This window comes from Pagrus pagrus (genome assembly GCF_965226575.1).
Source record: "Pagrus pagrus genome assembly, chromosome: 9".
Classification (NCBI taxonomy): domain Eukaryota; kingdom Metazoa; phylum Chordata; class Actinopteri; order Spariformes; family Sparidae; genus Pagrus; species Pagrus pagrus.
The window spans coordinates 32,579,777-32,603,498 of NC_140193.1; the positions used below are offsets into that span (position 1 = coordinate 32,579,777).

At 39.8% G+C, this 23,722-nt stretch overlaps 1 protein-coding gene and 1 long non-coding RNA gene across 2 annotated transcripts; one reads left to right on the plus strand and one right to left on the minus strand.

The window, feature by feature from the left end:
• Nucleotides 1–1,685: 1,685 nt before the first annotated feature.
• LOC311262057 lies at nucleotides 1,686–11,756 on the plus strand. The gene is made up of 4 exons (XR_014623203.1): nucleotides 1,686–4,115; nucleotides 5,458–6,692; nucleotides 7,066–7,234; nucleotides 8,895–11,756. It is a non-coding gene; the product is annotated as an uncharacterized lncRNA (long non-coding RNA).
• A 9,559-nt stretch (nucleotides 11,757–21,315) lies between these two features.
• olig2 (oligodendrocyte lineage transcription factor 2) lies at nucleotides 21,316–23,277 on the minus strand. Its single transcript, XM_084361819.1, has 2 exons — nucleotides 23,171–23,277; nucleotides 21,316–22,754 (listed from the first exon to the last, which is right to left on the minus strand). Exon 2 carries the CDS (start codon nucleotides 22,730–22,732, stop codon nucleotides 21,914–21,916), a length of 819 nt encoding a protein of 272 aa, XP_084217945.1. The 5' UTR covers nucleotides 22,733–22,754; nucleotides 23,171–23,277; the 3' UTR covers nucleotides 21,316–21,913.
• Between the last annotated feature and the right edge of the window lie 445 nt (nucleotides 23,278–23,722).

The following is a 23,722-nucleotide window of genomic DNA, read 5'->3' on the forward strand; positions in this document are numbered from 1 at the left end:
CCAAATGGGAGTGTGCGTGTGTGTGTGTGTATGTGTGTCCGTGTGCATATGTGTTTCGGGTGTGTGTGTTTGTTTCCCCAACAGCACTTTAGTTTCTCTGAATCCTGTCATGTTGAGTTTCTTTGTCCAAACATCTCAGCTGCCAGCATTCAGAGCTGGTTGGGCCACTGCCAGGGGACATATGTGAGTGTGAGATGTTCAGCAAACCATATGGGATGTCATCCACACAGCACATACACACTTTGTTGGGTATGAAGAATTAGCTTTACATCAGTGTGAGTGTATGTGTGCGTGGTGTGTATAAGACAGAGAATGTCACATATAACACATTTTTCTTGACAGTTTTTCAAGGTAAATGTGCATGCTGTAGAATGAAGATTTGCCTTCATTGGGTCTGAGGGACCTCCTCTGATGCATTAAAAACAGGCCTGGACCGAAAGCACAAAACAGTGCGTGCGTCCAATCACTTGATCATTTTTGTTTTCTGTTAGCACCACTCTTAGCAGCTCTGACTGAGGGATGACACTAATGAGAACTTATTTTGGTAGTAAATGTTGTGCTTTGTGTATGTTTCTCAGATTGGGGAACAGGTGCACATGCCACACCATTGCACTCTTCTGAATGGCCTTCAGGAGGCCCTCATCCCAGAGTCATTCAAAGTGCTGTCCACCCACCAGGCAACCGGTCCCCAATGGCCCCCAGCACACCCCTCTGAGACCTCTGTGTCTCTCCCTTGGTGGATTCATGTTCCAGTCCTGCTCTCCTCAGATTCACTTTGATGTTTAATCCCATCCTGACTGTGTCCTCCTTCAGTCCGCAGAGCTGCTCGGCCAGTCATGAATATCCAAAGGTCTGCTTACTTGACAGGATTATCCCTCTTTTCAAAGCAACTGGGGGCGATTCTTCAGCCACAGAAAACACACTCAATGAATCTTCTGCTCTCTTGCTTTGTTTCTCTCGCTTTCCTTTACACTCTCTCTCTCTCTCTCTCTCTCTCTCTCTCTCTCTCTCTTTCTCTCTCTCACTCCCTTCTGTCTTTGTCCCTTTGAGCTTTACTAAACACATTGATCCACCCGATCAAGGAGTTCATCTGCTGCTGTTCATCCATTATTGGACAGGCACACAAACGTATGCGGTAAGTATCTTGCGTTGCAGAAATACTATATTTATTTATATATACAAATGGTATGAGGCATCTGCACCTCAGAGTTTTTTTTTACACATGAGTACATGTATCTGCACTTCTTATTAGCACCACATGGATGTTACGTTTTCGGATGTGTACGTTGATTGGTTAGTTTGTCAGTAGGATTACAGAACAACTGCTGAACAGATTTGCATGTAGCTTGGATTGAGATACAGAATAGACCCCACTTACTTTTGGTGCATATTTGGACAAAGGGACAGATCCAGGATTGTTTTCTGACTTTCTTTAATAATGCGCGACAAAGCGTTTTGCATGGGTCAAGTTGCAAATAAATCATCTCAGTGGACCTGTCAGTTGTCTCCTCAGTGGACCCAACCCAATCTGTTGTAAGACCCACAAAGCTGACCAGGACCTAATCATTCAGGATCAGAGCTGCTTGCCAGAGTATGGGTGAGTAGTATACTGTTAAAAAAGTCGGTGAAAATGACAGTGAAAAACTGTGAAATGGCAACAGAAATAAACTGTAAAACTAGAAAAAGTTTATTGTTGTAGAATAAACACAGAATTACCATAAAGGAAAAAAATGTCAAAGATGTTGTTTTTAATTGTTTTAACATGTGAAATATATGGTGAAAAGCTGAAATGGTGACAGCATTGGACAGTCATATTAAAAATAGCACATTACTGTATTATTCACAGTGTAAATACCTTAACTAAAAAACATGCTGTCAATGATATTTTTTACTATTATAATACGTGAAATACAGGGTGAAAACTGAAACGGAAATGGTAATAGATTGTAATATTAAAGGGGCACAATGTAGGATTAAGTAGTTTGCGTGGTGCCCCTGGCATGCCTGTCTCAAAATCTACACCTTCATGAAAAAATGCTGCTCGCTGTGAGAATGTTTTTCATCACAGAAGGCCAGCAGTTGATACTGCAGCAGTTGAATACGCTATGTAGGCCTAAAGCGATTTTTTTGTATGAAAAGTGTTTCCCACGACACTCGTAGCAGACCGCTCTGTCCAAAGTTAGGCCCTACATGTGGGGTTCTCAGCGGACGGACTGTCAAAGTGGTCGCGAAGATCATCGTTCACTTACTAATCACTCAAATAAGCATCGGCTGACTCGGGACAGATTTATTAAACTTTTAATCATACATAGAGCCCCTTTAAAAACAGCACATTACTATAATTAATTTAGGCACCAGCCTTTCCACAGATAAAAAAATCACCAACAAACAATATACATTCAACCAACAATGTGCATAAGCTTAGTCTGTGTGGATTCTACTGACCAAAATAGTGTCCCATGGTACACAGTGCAAGTGCTGAGAATCAAAAGCTCACACTTCCACCTATAGCCTATGTCAGTCTGGAAAATATGACTTACTGCATTAGGCCTAGTGCAGTCATTACAAATTCATTGACCTTAGATTTAGCTTTGCTTCCTGAGAAATACTAGCCTAATTCATATAATTTGTTTTCCTTATATCTTTAATAATTTCCCTTATTATTGTATCTATTTTCTGCATTATTACCATAGTCAGGCCTAAGGTAGGCTATTTAATCACAGTCTGGACCAGGCCCGTGCAGAGACCTTTGGAGGGGCAGGTGTCATTTCAAAGTAATTAGTTACATTATAATATTACTGTCTTTGAATTGTAAGGCATTACACTACTATTGCATTACTTTTAAGTTACTTTCACCAAAATAACTGGAAATATGGATTTGGCGTTCTAAATATATCTTATTGCGTTCAATAGAGTTGCGTTCAAATAGAGGTCATTCCTCAAAACCAAGTATTCATATCAATGAAAGTGTGTGTGTCATAATAAAAAAAAAAGTCCTGACACCATCATATGAACAAGATAGTCAAATGGCTTTATCATGTTTTCATTAGGACACTTTACTGGTGTTTTCCAATGCAAAAAAGCCAGATTTTTGTGACCTGAAAATGCTCAAGACAACACTTTACACAGCCATTAGAAAACTACAGTAAAAGTAACACACTTACACACAAAGTAAAGTTACACACAAATTATACCTATTAGATAGTTATCCCCTCAGTAAACAATAAATGAATGGAAAGATTACAATAAATTCAATGGTAAATACTGCATATTAAACTTATTATCTCCTATAGGTTTACTTGTATTTTGTGCTAAAATTCAAAGTATCTCAGCCTGATTCATCTCTATTTACAGCTCATCAGGCCACGTGAATGTTTACTGTTGCTATGGCAACAAGAGACCGCTGACGTTAGCATCTGTTAGCTAGCTTAGCTAAATCGTCTGAACAATAATAGCCCATAATATCACAATTCGGCGTATTTGAACAAAATCAACCACAACTACCAACAGTCACAGCCCTTCAGCTCTGAGCTAATATGCTGTCACATGTTAGATTGTCAAAGTTAGAACAATAACGGCTTCAATCCCTGAGAAGCTACGTTAGCATTAGCCGCAGCTGCGTTCATCAGTATGTTACTTAGGTCACATGACATTCAGTGAGACGGTCCTGCAGTCGGCTCAGCACTAACAGGAAGTAAACATCTGCGCGGACTTTTTTTCTCCTCTGCAAATCTCGCACTGTTGGCGAATTTGTATAAAAACAACTAACAACTTAATTTCGGGTTTAAAATGCATTGTAACGCGCGTTACTGACATTTGTACCGAGTAAAATATTACCTTTTTTTCCTTTGTAATGCCTTACATTACCGCGTTACAGCAAAACGTAATGCATTACAGTAATTACATTACTTTTGTAACGCGTTACTCCCAACACTGCTAATAACTGACTAATACTTCCGAGACATACTCCTGGCCAGAAGGTGGCGACCTACCCTCAACTTCCCACCCCTCCCTATATAAAAAAGAAGACGACAGCGAAGAATCCCTTTGCAATCCAACTGAATCAGAAGTCACGTACATTGGAGAGAAGTTCCTCATCGTTGCAGTTTACCAAGGTGAGATTCAGCATGTCCATGTGCCTTTCTTTTGTTTTGTTAATGATGTCGATCTTGTTGATTGTGAAATGCAACACGGGCGCTAAGTAAGATGCATTGGCGTGTACATTGTACAGACTTCGTTTTTTTGTCATTAGAGCGGGCATTTGCCCGGGCATGCCCATGCATACTAGCCTGGGAAACCCCATGCTACTTTTAGTTTGAACGACCTTCATCAGGTGTTAATCAGGCATGCAAACGGTAAGACTGCAAGAAAAAGTGTAATACTCAGCGAGTTTCTTAATGCATTATTAAAATCGATAGCAGGTCTATATCTGCAGTGCACCATTTTTTCTGTTAGTTAGGTAATTTCTTTTATATTCGGCTTCAGCAGTGTGGTGTCCCTGGCTGTGTGTGACCGTGGCTTTGCTCGAGATGTGTTTGCTCACTGCTGGTGTGGTGTTAACCAAGCAAGACACGTGTAATTTTTAGTTTCGAAGCAGCTAGTCGGGTATATTTTGTACAGACTTGATTCCACTTAATTTGTTTTATGTTGGGCTGCAGTAACGTGACATAGTTGTTGCAAGGCAGCCCACGTGGGTGAGTGGCTTTGCTTCAATAGTGTTTGCGCACTGGTGCAGCGTCAATCAACCAAGGCGCACGTGTTATTTTCATTTTCGAAGCATATTTTGTACAGACTCGATTCATTGTTGAAATTGCAGATAATTCCTTTGTACCGCTCTTTCTGTGTTAGGTTAAGGTTATGCAGTATTGGGTTTTATGTTGGGCTGCAGCAGTGTGAAGTTGTTTTTTTGTTGCAAAGTAGTTTGAAAACCATGTATCCTGGGCTACCTGTGAGATTTCGCTGACGTGTATGCACAGGGTCTCACCAAGTCCACATGCATGCATTAAGTGTTGTAAGGATTTGAATGTTGTTTAAGCTGCTGTATGTTGCTGTAAGTGTTCAGTAAGGCCAGGCATTTACTTTGCACAGGCTTAGTTTGTGATGAGAAATAAGTTCATTATACATTGTACTAGTGTGTGTATCCCGTAGTGAATGTTGTGTATGCATAGTGAATGTTTAAGCCCAATGGGTACTAAAGAAAAAATGTAACAGTTTTATATGGTACAACAACTACCTAGAAATGTGGCAGTGTAACTTCTGTGGGAAATCGTTAAAAACACTAAGGGGTTATGTTCTCCATTGCAAACTTCATAGAAATGAGCCACATTGTTTGTTTAAATGTTATGGCTCTGGTTGCTCCAAGACATTTTTCAGATATGGTGCATTTAAAGCACACTTCTACCGCAAACACAATGTGCCTGAATCTGATCATGTTGGTGCTGTCGTTGGTGCTTACAGGTGTCCAGTTGCATTGTGCAGCCACAAATGCCAAACGATCAAGGACCTTTTAGGCCATCTGAAGAAACACCTGGAGGAAGGGCATGAAGTATGCTGTCCGGTGAGTGGATGTCAAAGTGTTTTTAAAATCAAATCTACACTTACATCTCACATTTCACGAAAACATGGAGACATTACAGACAGCAGAATTAATGACATGTACAGGGACTTACCAAGGCGGCCATCAGAGTCAGCGGTAGGCGTAGCTACAACTGAAGTTACCGAGACTGGTAATGTGATGGAGACGGAGGGGAGAGAGGAAGAGGATATGGATGCATCAGGAGATTTTGGTGATCTGTATTTGAGAAATGTGAGTTTGTTTTATTTGAAATTGCAGGGAAAGTTTCTGCTTCCTGCTTCAACCATTCAAAGTATTGTTGAGGAAATGGTTAACATTCACGAGTTAGGCCAGGCATATACTTTGAGCAGACTTCGTTCTTTACTACAAAAGGACACATCGCTCTCTGATGATGACATAACTAAAGTTTGTGATTCTGTCAAAGAGTCTGATCTCTTTACTGAATGTCACACAGGGCCAATGAGGACTGTGTATTCAAGAACTGAGACTTTCAAAAAAATGTTCCTTTATGTGGAACCACAGAAATTACTCTTAGGAAGAGATGAAAATGGGAAAGACAGATTTGCATATTATGTTCCCATCAAAGACACTCTGAGACATTTCCTAGAATCTAAACTTTGGCTAGATCAGAGTGCACATGTGACAGAACAGTCAGAGACGGGGGTTTTGAATGACATTAGTGATGGTAGCTTATTTAAACAGAGCGAGTTTTTCAAGAGCAATCCATCCAGTTTAAAACTCGTGCTCTATGAAGACTCGTTTGAGGTCAGTAATCCACTTGGATCCGCAAAGGGTTTTTTGTTTTGTTTTGTTGTTTTTTTTGTTTCACGAAATTGGGATTTCTTCCCACTACCGGGAGCTGACTGGACAGCCACTAACAGAGACATTCCTGAGAAGTGTGGGGAAAAAAGGGAAACGACTCCTAAACTTCATGGCAACTGTTTGTGCAAACAAGACCAGACGAGTCTTTGAGACATTGACCAAGCTGAAGTTCCAGAGAGGGCAGTTGGAGGGCTGCTCGGAGGACGTGAAGGATATGCTGCTTTTGCTGAAACCAACCAGGCAGATGACGTTCAGGTGGACTGCTTGCCGGCGACGCCATGCATCATTGTGTGTGGTAAGTGAGGTTTTTTGCTTTCTGTTTTGTTTTTCCCCAGCTGCAGCCTTTAACATTGAGTCCTATGAGACCAGCTGGTGGCTAGCTGGTCTCATAGGACTCAATGTTAACTGCTAGCTTAGAGGTAAAAAATTGCACTGCCATACTCAGAACGGCAGGAAGTACAGGAGAAAGAAAGGTAAAGCTCAACCATGTAACTCAAGGAAAGGTGTACAGTAAGCTTATTTCCAAAAATGGAACAGTATCACTTTAAAGGTGTAGATTCTCTCCTTATACTGTATGTAGAAGTCTCGGGTAAATCCTTCACATTCTCAACAGATGAGTGGTGACCCTACTAACAAACCTGTAATGCCTGATATTTAAATCTTTACAGGAGCCTCCTGCTACAGTGCCAAAAGATTCATGCTGAGCATCGATGGCAAGATCGTCAATGACAACATCACCCAATTCATCGCCGCCATCAACGTAATGTTCGGCAGCTACTACTGCCTGAACATACACTATCCAGTGCAGTTGAGGTCAACGCTGGAGTTCCTTCAGAGGTGTGTGTGCGTGTGTGTGGGGGGAGGGGGGGGGGGGGGTTAACGGTTAACAACCCAGCAGCGGGATCGCCATCCCCTCCTGCTAGATGGCACAGGAAGAGCACTACAAAATGAAATGTTCAGTCCACTAATTTGCATGTTGATGGTCAAGTCATCAGAAACTGACTTCATAAGGAGAGTATGAGAGCCTGGTATCCACATTTAAGGTCTGTTTACAAGGCACCCTCATAACCCTCCTCACAAAGTCCCTTTCTGATCAGGGGACGTTTTACAACCCTGATCAGAAATGAAAATTCAATTTTAACAGTCATAATGAATACTTAAAATTTGATGGTGGTAAGTATTTGTTAAAAAGGTAAAATTCATTAATGGAATGATGAACCACTTCTGGAAATGAACTACTAAAAATATTACACAGTGCACCTTTAAGGAAAGAGATGGTGATCCCACTACTGGGTTGTAAAACGTCCCCTGATGTACTGGCATATCTCCTCGCATGTCCTCCATGCTCTGGACACAGTACGTCACAGAAGTATGCCATTGTTTTAGTGTTCTTTACTTAATGGCCTGTTCTGTGTCATTTCTGCACAATGCAATTCCCCCTTTAAACTGCACTAATTTCAATATTAAGCCCCTTTTTTGATTTGTCTAGAATATAGTGGTCTTCACTTTTTTGATGTTTGCAGCTGTCTGTTATTTAGCCTAACCAAAGCAACCATGCAAGGAACATTAATAAAGTAGTGGTATTAATTTTTTGTTAAGGGCAATTCAGAAAAGGGACTAGATGTTCAAAATAGTGAACTAGCACAGTTCTGTTGCTTCACTCTTTGTTGTTTGGTCAAAGTAGCAGACTGTGCTCAAGGATGGAAACGATTCACATCCCTAAATGTGGTCATTACAGCATTGTCATCTAGTGCTTTGCCCAAATCTTGGAAAAGCATGGTTATAGTTACACCATCTTGAATGGTGTGCTTTAGAAAATAGTTGCTGTACCTCAAGATGTTGGACATCCCGCTTTTCTGTTGCATGCATTGTCCCCGAGTACAGCATGTACTTGTTTTGTTCTTAAGCCACTGTGAGCTTGAAATGCTGGGCACATAACACAGCTTCTGCCCCACTAAGTGATACAGGTGGAGTGGATTCTCAGGGTTCCCCATGCTATAGAGCCAGATGTTTTACCTCTTTCTTGTAGTGGGTTTCATCAGCCTTGATGAAACCCACCAGTTTTGTGTTGTCCGCAAAGTTCACCTGGGGCCTACACTACAAAGCTGGTTCAGCAGTAAAGAGGTAAATAATCTAATAGAAGAGCACGGAGTCCTCAAGAAAATGAGGACTCTGCTCTTCTATTAGATTATTTACCTCAACTAAACCTGGGGTGTGTTTTTCGACAACATCTTTGCTAACTGGTTAGCAACAATGCTTTTGACAAACTGGGTCCTGTTTTTTCTCCTGAACCAGCTTTGTAGTATAGCCCCCAGCTGGTGGAAGCAGACAGTGCCTCTCGAAATACAGTGATTCGATATCAGAATTTAATCAAAAATGGGGCTGAAATTGTAAAATACTGACCTTTTTTCTTTGTTGTCAAAGTTGTCTGAACATGGCACACCATGTGTATTTGGGTGTTTCAACAACTGTGTTTTTGTGTTCTTACTTTACATAGGTGCTTTTTCAACATCAATCCAGAGAAGGGCACAAAGGTCGAGACGAAAAAAAACAAGAAGCAACTGCCGGTAAACCCTAGGGTCCTTACCCTCATCGCTGATCTAGCAGATCATGAGTGGAGAGACTAATTAACACTCTGGATACCCACTCCAGCAATGTGATGGCTTCATAGGTACGCACACTCATGCGCACTCGTGCTCCCAATCTAGTTGTGCCACTCCTTTAGCGGTGCCACATAGGCCCACATACTGCCCTGCACCTGCCTTCAGGTGTATCAATCTCGTGCGTGCGTGCGTGCGCGCGCGCACGCACACACACACACACACCTCTGAAAGAACTCCAGTGTACATACGCACACACATACTCAGCCACAACGCCCCGCAGTCGTACCGAGACTGCTCCTTGGGACTTTTCCCCAAAACAACTTCATTCTTGATGGACATTTGTGATATGCATCAAGTGATATGTGATATGCAAGTGTGGGGGCTGTTAATAACTGAGAATACTTGCCAACTAACTTTTTGGCTGTTATCGCTGGGAAAGTCGTAGGGACCGGATACCAGTCTTAAAGAGCTTCAAGCCCATATAGATAAGGGTTAACATTTTTTGTTTTCTTGGGGTTGCATGTCACTTTTTGTTTGACAAACTCAGGATTTTAAAATCTGTTGCAACAATTCTGGTCATTTCTCTTAACTGACAGAAATGATGATGGCGTGTCCGTCTCCTACGCAGCAGTCTTGTTAAAAAGCTTCAAGCCTGTATAGACGACAAAGGACACAGATTTAATGATCTATTATCAACCTTACTTTGCTATTGTAAACTAAACAGATGTTGTAAACTTACTATATGCACATTTTGGAAAGAATTTGTGCTAATTGAAATATTATACAAAATGTTATTTTTCAAAAGGAGTGTGGTGTGCTCAGGAATGTATATAATGTAGCAGGTCTGCTCCACTTCAGCAATGTGATGGCTTCATAGAAGTGCACACTCACCCATCCAACCTGGCATAACACGCGTAGGCCCACATACTGTCCTGCACCTGCCTTCAGGTACATCCATCTCTCTCGTGCTCATTCACACGCACACACATAATCAGCCACAACGACCCACGCCCTGCACTCGTGCCGAGACAGCTCCTTGGGACTGGTCCAAAAGACAACTTCAGTCTTGATGTACATTTGTGATATGCATAAGTGTGGGGGCTGTTATTGGAATTTATTGTTCTTTTTTTGTTTGTTGTTTCAAAGTCCCTCTTGAATATAAGTCTGTGTTTTACAGGTAATGTTCAAAATATCACCTCACAAGGGGTATAGTCATTATTTCAAGAAGTACATGTGCTATTTGTGCAAAATGTGCATAGAGTAAGGTTAATACATCTGCTGAGTTACAAAAGAAAAGTAAGGTTAATATTAAAATATAACTGACATAGTGTTCCAGACACCTGCTTAATGCTGATTAGGTTGACCACTTTGCATCAGAGCCTCCTGAAAAATTTTCAGTAGTAATTTCGAGGCAGGAGACCCGTCCCGAGTTTAAGAGAAGAGAAATGATCAGAATTGTTGCAACAGAGATGATGGCGTGTCTCTGTAGAAGCTTGCTTCATAGCAGACAAAGAAAAGGCTTGGAGCTGTTGAACAAGACTGTTGTATCTGGACCACCAACTTCCCTTACGATGACATCCTTTAATGACTGACGATACTTGCCAACTTGCTAACTTTTTGGTTACGTTTTAATTGTTTTTGTATTTTGGGGGTTGTACCCTGTGACATAGGAGTTGATTATTTAAAATACCTTTTTAAAATAAGTACACATGGTATCTCCAAAACGTACGTTTAATACGTTTAATAATCTGTTGAGTTACAAAAGAAAAGTAAGGTTAATAGTAAAATATAACTGACAGTGTTCCAGAAACCTGCTTAATAGCGATTGCATCAGAGCCTCCGTAAAGTTCAGTAGGAATTTCAAAGCGGTCGACCCAATGTCTCGAGGCAGGAGACTTATCCCGAGTTTAAGAGAAGTGATCAGAATCGTTGCAACAGAGATGATGGTGTGTCCGTCTCCTATGAAGCAAGCTTCTACAGAAATTGCCAAAAAGGTTGTTGGCAAGGATCCTCATTAAAGGATGTTATCGAAGGGCTAGTTGTGGGGAACAGATGCCACAGTCTTGTCAATAAAGGCTTGAAGCTGTTAGACGAGGGTCTACGTTTTGTTGTCTGACAACTGACACAGATTAAGTTGTATTATTTACCTTACTTTTTTGTAAACTCAGCAGTGTTGCTTTGCTTCTGGATTTTGGTTGGCTATCCACAGTAACTTTTTTTTTACCCCGAGACGTTGGTGGTTCTACTATTCATCCTCAAAGTTTGATTGAGTGTCGAGATGGTTTTAATGCTGTTTTAAGTTCTGCTTGAAGAGCGCCCTACTATGTTATACAATGAACATTTTTGAACAATGTTCCAATAAGTACCTATGTCGTCCACAAAATGTGCATAGTGCAAGTCTAATGCATCTTTTGAGCTTACAAAAGAAAAGTAAGGTTAATAGTATAACATGTGACAGTGTTCCATTTTTGTGCAGTTATAGAGGTGCAAAAGTGAGTGCACTTTTGATTTAACAAAAATCATGGAAAAGGGTCACTTAAGTTATATTATTGACCTTGCTTTTTCTGTTGTACTCAGCAGATGTATTGAACTTAAGCACAAGTTATTTCCAAAATGTACATGGATTATCGAAATGGGTATGATGTGCTCTTCAATGCATGAGGGCTTTGTATTTTGTCTGTTTGGTCCTGGATTTTCGTCATATCCGCCAAAACTGATTATTCAAGGTTTGGATATAATAAAAAAACCTGCTTGAATACCTGGCTACTGTGTTTAATATTGGTAATGAGTGTAATAAATGATTGAATGAATCTTAATTGTCCAGTGGTGCTGCCATCCACAGGTACTGGTATTTCTCAGATTAATCTTATTTCAGATTTTAACAGGACTTTTTGACTCTTAAATGAGGTAATTATGTGAAATTTATGGGAATTCCACTTAAATGCAACATGTATAAACTGTGAATCCTACGCCTGAGCAACACAATTGTGCTGCTGGTTTAGCAGGATTGAACCATAAAATAAGGTTATAAATTCTGTGGAATGAATAGAGATTCACCTTAAAAACAAATGCTTTATACTGTAAATTGAACAGTCATACCGTCAAGGCATAAATAATTTCTGTTGTTTTAACAGAAATTGACTGTAAAATAGGCCAATGAATGCTGTGGAATGGTTAGTATTTCACTTAAAAAACAACAGGGTTGCATTGTGAATTATACAGCTATATACCATGAGCCTACATGAGTGTCACTGTTATTTAAACAGTAACTCCCCTTTATTGTAACATCTTGAAAATGTTGATTCTACAAGTCTTAATATACCTTACCGTAAATCCATATACAAGATCTCTGTGTTTTATACGGTGAAGAAATGGCAACCACAGCTGCCAGTTTTTCACCGTAATTTTGACAAGAATTTTTTATCACCATACAGCAATACGTGACACATCGCATAACAGAAAGAGAAGAAAAAAATCCCCCAAAAAGGTAGAAAGCAAAAAGTATGTACAGAACTCACTGCATTGTAGTGTCAATTTTAGAGACTTTGACAACAGAGATGAAACAATGAATAAAAAGTGCATGGAGTTGTAGCTTAGTTTCTCTTTAACACACACTTTTACACTGATTTAAACTTGTCCATGTCCACATGTGCCATCATGCCAATGTAAAACAGCCATAAACTGGCAAAAGGTCTAACTGCCAAAGAGCAGAACAGTTCTGGAGTTAAAATGATTAACACTCTTAAATCCATCTCACTAAAATATTTTTAATCTGTGTGACTCTGCACTGTCCACCATTTTCCCCCTGCAAGTGACTTTTTCACCAAAAGTTAGTTAACATCTGTTCACTTTACCCTAAGTGCCACCATGAGGAGTCTTGAAGCCTGGAAAATGAATATGTGTATGGGAATGGACAAATTAAAATTTTGACCCAATGATGCATGAAATGACAAGTCCTAGCGGGGAACATAATAACTATGTGCCTAATGTCATGGTTTTCCATTCAATAGGCCCACTTATATTTCACTTAAACCCAGAAATTTCAACAAGAGAATTGATCCTCTGGGGAACATGTATGTGTGTACATAATTTTACAGGAATGCATCCAAAATGTAATTGCGATATTTCATTTTGGAACCAAGTGGTTGACTGATGACTGATGCCTATAACCACGCTGCTTTAGTTTGCTTATAAAAAGATGCTTGGTTCACTTGTTATTGTTTTCTTGCTAAAAGATTAAGACGATAAGATCAATATATCTGTTCTGTTAATATTAAGTGACAGCAGTTGGTTATTTTGTCTTAGCACAAAGACAGGGGGAAAAGCTAACGTGTCTGTCTGAAGGTAACTTAATTCACCTACCAGCACCTCTGAAGCTCATTAATTAGCATATTACATCTTGTTTGTTCATTTCATACATTGACTGAACTGTTTAAACAATAATTTGTGGTTTTACAGGGGCAAGCCAAGAAATTGTTAATCAGTTGTTGGCTCTAGGTTCATATTTAACTGACAGATATGAAAGAGGGATCAATTTTCGCATCTAAATTTGGCAAGATAGTAAATATGATTATTTCCAAAAATGTCTAACTATCACTTAAAGGTATAGTTGGTAATCCTGTTCAGAAACACTTTTTGTTATACTGGGTGAAATGGTCTTTCCACCCTGAGAGTAGTCCATACATAATGTGTTCAGAAAAAGGAAGGAAATAAATCAGACCAATCAGATGCCTTCATGTCTCGTCCTGCCTGCACCCCCCTCTGTTCCCCCCCCTCCTCCCTGCGCACACTCATCACGTGTCACCGTTGCCGGATATATTCAGCACATTCCATATGGAGTTAGCAGGAGATCCACTCCAGGTCAGAAGGTGGCGGTAATGCACACCTAAAAGTTGTTTGCCAACAGCCATAAAACAACAGAAGAAGAAGAGTTAGCACAGTTAGCAGGAGAGAACAATGGCAGAGAAAATGCAGCCAAAAGTAGCACTTCCAGAAGTGATGCAGAGGTTGCTGTCTTTCTGTTGGACAGGTAATTATTTGTTTTGCTTAGGGGGATTTGTTATTTTCATGAAATATGTAACGTTAGCCAACTTAGCTACTTTTGTAGCTTGTATTAGCCCAATGCTAACAGCTCTCCTCTGCCCTGCTGACGGACTGTCTGATGCCGTTCAAGTTTGTGAGGGCGGGGCTTTGGACGGAGCACTGACGGGAGGGGGAGAAGGGGGTGGAGCTTAGACGAGGTGCCACTTTCAAATCTTGCTAGCTCTCCAACATTACCAACTATACCTTTAAATAACTTAGCCAATAAAAACTTACCATTTTCTTACTGCAAAAAAAACAATTAAATACTCAGCTAAGCTACCACTTGTTGCTTGTGTAACCCATATAGTCAGTGTTTCTTTGTGCGTATTAGAGTCCATCACAGTTTTTAAGGGTGAGCAGATGAGGCTGTGTTGGAATAAACATGGGAAAGTGTGACCTCTGAGGTCTCAAATTCACCTTAGGAGCTCCATCGATTCCCTTGTAACTCCAAATCCTGCCTTTGTCTCTGACAGCTTCTCTGTTTATCTTCTCTCCCTCATTTCTCCTTTGCTCCATCATAGACTCTGTTTCTCTTTCTGTTATTCCGCCACCTTTGATGTATCCCACCAATCTTTAATCCTTTCAGCTAACACAACATGATGCGCAAAGCTGAAAGAGTGTACATCTGTGCAGTGTTTTCAGGAAGGTTTAAATCCAGTTACAACAGTGTAAGACTGATGCTCCCCTTCTGTCCAAAGTTATGAATATTTAAACCGTCACAGTATCAACCTCCGACTCTCAGCATCAATGGATAAATCAACCTGCCACCAACAGTGGATACAGAGCTGTTTATTCAACTCTAGTCACAAGCATGTGAAGCCAAGCTGAGTGTTCAGGCAGAGCTGAAAAGATGCTTCTCAGTCAGTTTCTCCTTTAGGTTTAGCACCATGTTTATCCGGTGTATTGAAGAAAAACTCTCTCATGCGTGTCAGATGTCATTGTATCAGCATAGTCCAAAATGTGTTCAAAATAGAAATACAAAAAGACAAAAATCTTCAGCATGAAGATAACTACTATCTATCAATTATTGTGGAGTTTAATTGATTGTTGAATAGATTAACTCTCATTAGAAATCTAAAAAAAACCTAATCAAAATAGTCCCTTATTCAAAACCCTTTTTAAAGAAATGTCTGACTCATTTGCATACCCGCATGGAAAAGCTTATAACAGAGGAACTGTAAGGTCAAAATGCAAGTGTGATACTTCCTTTGAAAAGTAATAGCTTCTAGTTTAGTGAACATTCATAATTTAGCATATGGCTACAACACAACCAAAACTACATCAGTTCAAACATAGCTAAAAAAACATTTTTTGTTGTCCTCTTTTATAATAAGTCATATTTAAATAACAATAACTAGGACATGCTTAATGACACATTGTCACACACCTTCTATATATTGTTGGCTTCACATATGTAAAATTTGGAATGTCTAGGCCTAACTTTGTGGGAACCAGGGACATTTTAGTTTGTTGTGTCGAAGGCGCCATCAAGTGGCCAAAATGTGAGAATTACCTTTACTAACTGCTGTGACACTGGAAATCATACTAGAGCTTTTTTATGACTATAAAACCTTTTACAATCATTGAAAACATTACAGAATGCTAGTATATTATACATAATGACAAACCACGTTGAACTGAATTCAAAACGTTTCTCTTGGTGACGGTTTTGCTTGCGTGTTCAGCTGCATAACAGGAGGGACGGCACACAGTGACGCATTGAAATAGTTTGCTAATATAGCTTGTCTCAAATGCAACCTCATTTTTCATGCATATTATCGTTGGAAAGGTAAAATGATTGGCTTACAAGTGTGACTTGTTGATAGCCAATAATACCTTGTTCTCGCATGGCCGCGAATGATACATGACAGGGTCCACTGGCCTTTCAAATAAGGAGCACTTGCCATACTCCAGAGGCTGTCCCGGGGTGAAAAATAAACAGAAAGGGATGGGGTCCCTTTCATGTTGTATACAGCAACCAAACGAAAGCAAACATACCCAACAACTCTAGCCAGGAAGAAGAGAAAACATGTCTCTTCACAAAAATAGATTTGTTTTTGTTTTGCAAACAAAGTTTCCAGACAGAGCGAAACGAACGTGACATGACAATATTCACAACTTTGATTAATTTTATGAAAAATTTATGAAAACCATTTTTTTTTATCACTGGACCCTTACGGACTAAAGGAATGTAAATTATCAAGCCATGGACACGTATTTGGACCTTATGACTGCTTCAAAGGTAAGGTGTTGCCACATTTTTCCCATCTGTACAGTTTACTATGCTGGTAAATCTGAATGAATTATAATTTGGTGGTCATGGTTTCCTTAAAAGGAACTATGTGAACTGTGGAGAATTTAACCCAACAAGTTTAAACATCTATATCCTCATATGTGGTACTGACCTACTTGGAACGGGCCGAACCGGCCCACCTACAGGCTGGTGGGCTTACAGGGTTTCAAAAAAGCCTTGACTGGTAGTTGTGTTGAGTTTATTTTTAGAAATGAGTTGAGAAACAAAAAAAAATGCTGGTGTTAAGTACACAAAATTATGTGGATCAATGCTCTACCTTTTTCAGTTACCAGATCTCAACGCACTTTTACACATGAGAACTTTTGAACAGATATTCAGTTGTGTTATTCGCCAACCCTGTTGCAAACAATACATACTTCTACTTATTAAACTGTCTTACCAAACATGTTTTGGATGAAACTTTTCTATGGTACAGTCAGAGTATGAGTGGAGAATGTACTGTGTGTACTGTGCACTATCTACGTCATTGACTCTGCCATGAATAGACAGCGCTACTCACCAGCTAGCCGGCCATCATCAGAGTGAATGATCACCAGTAGGTAAAATTGCCTACTTTAACCCTTGAAGATAGGGAAAATCTTGAAAAAACAATTTCTCAAGCTGAGATTTTAGGTGCCATTAACAATATGGCCAGTGGCAAAGCTCCCAGTGAGGACATCTTCAGTATTAACTTTTATAAAAATAGAGGCCAAAGGAAATGGTAACCTATTGAATCAACACACTTTTCACTCATTACAGTTCTACTGAAGCCAAACAAGGAGACCTTAAATTGTGGTGGACATTGTCCTACTTCACTTTTAAATTCAGAGAGAAAAATATTTGCAAAAAGACATTAGATTAAATTTAACCCAAACTCTTTCACATTGACCAAATTGGTTTTGTAAAGATCCAGACAAATTGCAGACAATATGAGAAAGCTGTTTCACATAATGCATTATGCTAATTTGACATCTGAACCAATAAATGCGGTGTCCTTGGACACTACATAAGCGTTTAAATGGTCATGTCTTTTTTAAACATTGAAAAAAATTGGATTTGGCTTTTAATTTATAAATAATATCTCAGCAATATCCTCAGTGCCAAAGGCAGAGAGTATTACAAAAAGCATAATTTCTGAACCATTTGAACTTAGACGAGGGACACCTCAGGGGTGCCCTTTGAGTCCTATGCTCTTTGTTTTATCACTAGAACCCTTGGCCAAACCTATTAGAGAAAATGAATTAATGGCTCCTGGCTATAGCTCAGGAGGTAGAGAGGGTCATCCAGTAATCAGAAGGTCGCTGGTTCGCTACCCCAGCTGCATGTTGAAGTATCCTTGAGCATGATACTGAACCCCAAATTGCTTCTGATGAGCAGTTGGCACCTTGCATGGCAGTTTGTGAATGGATGAATGTGATGAGTTTTGTAGAGCGGTCAGTAGACCAATGACATTTAGCTAACAAAATTGTTGCAGATCCTCCAACATTCCTAAGAATATATTCTAGACAAAAAAAAAATGAATTCAGATGCCATTTCTGGATACAAGATTAATTGGGATAAGTCAGAAGTGTTGCCTTTAAATGTTTATTGCCATAAGTCACATATTGCCAGTTTGCCACCTGATGGGATGCGTTATCTTGACAGGACTCTAAAATCCAATATACAAGCTTTTTAAATGATGTCAGAGAAGACATTAAAGGGATGGAAAAGCTCTCCCTCTAAGTATTTGGAGGAAAACAGATAGCTTAAAGATTAACATTCTACCAAGGATTACTTTCCTCATTGCAGCTATTCCCCTCACCTTGGATGCAAGTTTTTGTCAAAGAGGTTAATAATTATTTAGAGAATTCATATGGAACAATAAGAAACCTTATTTGCATGTAGACAGGAAAAAGGCAGGTCTTGGCCTTCCGAATATACATAAATATTAAGTTGCATTCAACTTTGAATATCCTTTGAAAGTGGGCTATAATTTTAATTCAAGAGACACAAGATGGGTATAGACCAGGAGGACTTAGACATGTTAAAAGAAAAAGGTCTCTTTGCAAGGCCTGTGGTACAGCCCCGTATGTAAGAATGTCGACAACACTTTTTAATTTAATTTTCTTGCTCCATTGCAAAAACATTTCAGAACCTGATCAATTTTAAGGTCAGTAACTCTCCTATTGTTCCATTATGGAACAACTATTGAACTACAATTTATGTTGAATGGCAGGCCACTTAGGAATGACCACTGGGATGCAAAAGGTATTAGAACTATAGACGACGTGACAAATCCACACAACAGTAAACTGAGAATTTTTGCACAACTTAAAGATGCATGCGGTATATAAAATAAAGTTATAAAATATATGCAAATAAGATCACAACTGACCAGATATTTCAGGGAAAGTGTGATTACACCAAAATTAACTGTAACTGAGTCCAAACTAGAAATTGTTACCAAACAGAAGGTCAAAATTGCGTCAAATATATATAAATTGATAAATAAAACAACAGAGAGTCATTGGAATGCAGTTCAAAGAAACTGGGAAATTGATGTAGGTATATCCTTGGAAACTTAATTTTGGAATCATATCTGCCATAAAAATTCTAAATCAGTGAAGACAAAACGATAAATTATCATTGTGTCCATAGAACATATTTCACCCCTGTCCAACTGCATAAGATGGGTGTACCTGACTTAGACCTTTGTTGGCACTGCAAACAGGATAAAGGTACTTTCTAGCATGGTATATTACCCCAAAGTGCAAATCTTCTGGAAAATGGTTATGGACTCCCTTGGAGAGATAACTGGTAATACAGTGCATTGTGATCCAGTAATGTGCCTTCTGAAATACACTGTCAAAGAAACATGGTACAAACACACCAAACAAATGATAACAACTGGATGCATGACAGCTAAAAGACTGGTAGCAACAAACTGGAAGGACATACATCAACTAAAGGAGGAACAATGGCTGCAAACTTTCCGAGAGATGATTTCAATGGAGGGAGCTGCCTCGAATCTTTCTGAGGTAATGAAGAACAGCAGCTGTGGAAGGTCGTAATGGATATTGTCTGTAAAACACCTACCTTTCCCAGAATTTTAAGACATACTTCTGATGACATAAGCAGTCAATGTTAGACAGCTTGAACTACATTGTATTTTATCAAATTTGTCCTCTGTGTGCTCATGTCATTTTTCAACAAATAGTCCCTCTCTTTTTCCCTTCTTCCCTCTTTAATATTTATTCGGGCCTTTTATTTTTTATTTATTTGTTTATTATTTGCATCTTGTACAGTTATTTGTTCAGATATGTAATATTAATGTTATTATAATGAGCTGTTTCCTGTTCTTTGAAAACTTATTTAATTTTTTTTTAGAAGAAAATTGCTCCTTTTTGTGGTCAGTAATCTGTTCTCTGTCACTAAATATGGATCCATACCTGACTGCAAGAGAGGAGTCAGAAGATACTATAGCTTGCTGTGAAAATGAATGTTGTGATGAAAGTCTTGAAATTGTACTACATAACAATAGTCGCACTGAGTAAAATTTAAAATTCTAAGTGTGAGCTTAAGAGCAGAGGAATTACATTGATTACTGTTCTGAGAGTTTAAGAGTTAAGTTAAAGAATGATCATCGTAAAGCTGAACTGTAAATAGAATAGAATGTTTTGTCGTATTGCACCAAATGACCTCTTCCTCTCTGAAACGTCCTACAAAACGCGGAAGGACTTTGAATAATTAAATCACGGTAATGAGACGAATAAACAAAAGCGTGCATGAATATTCAGAGATTTAGTTCATATCGTTCCAGCTTCAAAAGCCTTTGGAAAACATTGCAACAGCATGCGCAATCTGCTATGCAGCTGCTATCTTTTCCTAAAGTGTACCGGCTTCTTTCTGCTAACAGAGCTTTTTGTGCGCGTCCTCGACGGCAGTTTACATTGAGATTGTGCAAAGCTGACGATTCCTAGTCAAGTTTTTCATCATATGGTTTAAGAGGAACAAAGTCCAGTTGAACGTATAGCCTGTAAAATTACTCCGTTTGGTTTGTGAGATTTCCAGTAGGCTGTGTTCACTTTGTATGAATGATCACAAACATACATTTTTTGTCATCTGAACATCATTCAGCAGGAGACACGAGCTCTCAATAAGTTTGTCAAAGGTTAGTAGGCTATATCATAAAATATTAAGATTAGTCTATATTAAACTATCAAACATATTCACCATTAAATCTATAAAAACTGCAATTTTCCAACAGAAAACCTACAGTTTCATGAGATTGAACATCATGATTCTATTTCATAATTAAGATTAAAGTTACTCTAAATCCACATTCTCAAATTGAACAGCTATACATTTTTTTATTGGACAATTTCAATCTACGCTGCACGTACACTGAATGATTTTGTATAAAATCAAGTAAAAAATGTTTTATGTATATGATCCATGAAATGAAATTATTCTTAGTTTTATCTTGATGAATGGAGGGTATGTGTAAAGCTAAACTGAGGCCACCTTTCTCTTTAAGGTGGAAAAGAGATGGACCTTTCTACTTGCAATTTCTCAGTTGTAATAGGTTTCTTCTAGCTATGTTTATAGCCTGGTCGCTTGAAAATTATAATAGGATAATTATGAAAGTAAAAGTCAGTAAAGTGAAATCCTTTAAGCCTTAAGTACTTTAAATGTTTTAATTAAAAGTTGTCCCAAAAGGAGCCAAGTGTATGTGTTAAAGTGTATCAGTATTGGTGTTCAGTGTTTCTGTGATCTGTAGGTTGATCAGGGCTGCTGTTGTGGAACATGTTCATCCTTCTGTTGTGTAAGCCACACACAGATTTTTTAAAAATATGACCAGACTTTATCTTTTTTCAATTAATCGTATTTATTTTACATTTCAAACCCCAACATAATCAGAGATCCATCTGAAATCGCCGTCCAAAATAAGTAAATAAATATCATTTTCATTTTTTATTAAAAAAATAAAGAAGTGGTCATTGTTCGCCTCGGACAGAGAATATCAACCTACTAGAGAGAAAGTAAGAAGGGAAGCATTGAAGAAGACGAATAGAATAAAGCAGGTGCAACACGCGCGGGTGGGTCTCCCGCACATTAACAAGGCTCTAATATATATAATATCTCCCGCTATTTGAACAGAATAATCCATCTACATATTTACACTTGTAGTTTGATTTAGAACCTTTTCGCACTGCAGGCCCACAGAACGGAAAAGCAACGAATCACCAGATTTTATTTGATCTTTAAATAAGACACACAGATTTCTGGGCCATCAAATAGTTCCAGTAACAAGCTGAAGCTTTGTTGTGCTTTGGGAGCTCAGTGAAGAAACACCTGTTACAATTGAGGTTAATTACCATAAAATACTAAGTTAGTTGCAAAACCCCAAACTCCAAGTGAGGAAAATCAATTTGTTCATTTGTCTTTACTGGCTCCGTCGATGCAACGAATTAAGCAACAAAGATAAATACAAAAGCATAATAATTTGTGGAGGGAGTCTGTGACAGCCCCAAAAGTTCGTCTCCACCGAGTTTGGAGTCACTTGGAGTCGCTGGCCAGCCTCGGCATGGTGACAGTGCTCATGCTGGACACATGCGGAGGCGGAACTTGGCACATGCTGCATGGACAAGGCATCCCGGTGCCGACGCCCCAGTGCTGGAAGCTGCTGCCCAATGGCCCAGCACCTGCAGCGGGCGCTTTGAGGAGTCCATGATGCGGTCTGACCGAGGTGACTGCGGCGATGCCGGGCGCGGACAGAGAGGCGGTGGAGACGGCCGCGGGCGGGAGGAGTGGGTGGTGCACCGCCGGGTGTGATGCATGGGGAGCCGCCGGGTGTCCCGGTACGGGCCCCGCGTGTGTCATAGTCCCACAGGCTGATGGGTGGAAGCCGCCGTGGTGTCCACTGGTGCCGTAGATTTCGCTCACCAGCCGCTTCATCTCCTCCAGTGAGTTGCTCAGCATCAGAATGTAGTTTCTAGCAAGCAGCAGGGTGGCGATTTTGGAGAGTTTGCGCACCGACGGTCCGTGCGCATAGGGCATGACCTCCCGGAGCCCGTCCATGGCTACGTTGAGGTCGTGCATCCTTTTCCTCTCGCGGCTGTTGATCTTGAGGCGGATGGACTGCAGCTCGCCCTCTGACAAGAGTTTGCGGTCTTTCTTGGCCAGCCGGAGTGCGAGGGACTCCTCGTCGGCGGCGGAGAGGCCGCGCATGCCGGGGATATCTGACGGAGAGTCGCTCTGTGTGGAGGACACGGCGCCGGAGAAGCCGTGCACAGACTTCTTCAGGGTGGACAGGAAGATGTCGTCAACCTCGGGAGATGACGGTCTGCTCGACATGCGGCTCGTATCTGAGTCCATGGTTCTACTCCAGCACGGTGCTCTGGAGAGGAAAAACGTTTTTGAATTTAGAAACCTCCAAATCCACAAAAAAACAAAACCGACTTTTTTTTGGTGGTCACATGTAGTTGTCACTTGTTATTGCAATTGCATCCTTAATTGGGCAAATAATTAAAAGTAGCCCTATGTTAAAACTAAATGTGGCTTTGTATTAATGTTTAGCGCTAAAGCGGAACCTTAATCCTGAATGCAGCAGAACTTTAATATTTAATTAAATACAACTTAAAAGTAATTTCTGGGAAAATGTTATCTTTATAATAATTTGAGGCATAAGGGATAAGCAACTAGTCAGTGCGCATCTATTCTACATTGCATTTCTATTTCGGTTCTGTGTAAATAAAACAGAATAAAACAGCCATAAAATCTGTGTAACATGAAAACAAATAATCAAACACTTACCAAGAGAGTTTCCAAGGACGATGGTGAGTAAAACCTGAACGTCAAATCCACTTGTTACTCCAAACCGCATCTGACAGCCTATTTGGCACGCCTGCGTGCGACCGCAGGGTTTTATAATGGGCTGAGGTGCACAGAGGCCGGGTCACCAGGACAACGCAGTTTCTGTCCCGGCTGCCTCAGTCCGACCAATCAGCTCCAGTCCTGTCGGGGGTGGGGGTGGGGGGGGGGGGGAGACGACTTTGGGGTGTAATTACCAACACACAGCATTAAGTGAAATCATACACACTCCCTCCTACATGGGCCCTTCTTGTGAAAATGTTGGCCTGCGTGGGGATGGATTTAATTATAATAACACACAGAAAAAGTCATATTTTGGCTGACTACATGTCTGTATCATTATAGATCCGGAAACGGGAAAACAATAAATCCAAACAAATTTTAATGATTTATTTAAATGATAATTCCATTAGTGACAAAACTATGACTATATAATTGTTTCTTTTAAATATCTTATCATTGTGATAATCTTTAACCTGAAATATTTGCCATTAT

What these genes read in the sequence shown, in the direction of transcription:
- olig2 (XM_084361819.1), bottom strand. Translation starts at nt 22,732, where the DNA reads ATGGACTCAGATACGAGCCGCATGTCGAGCAGACCGTCATCTCCCGAG.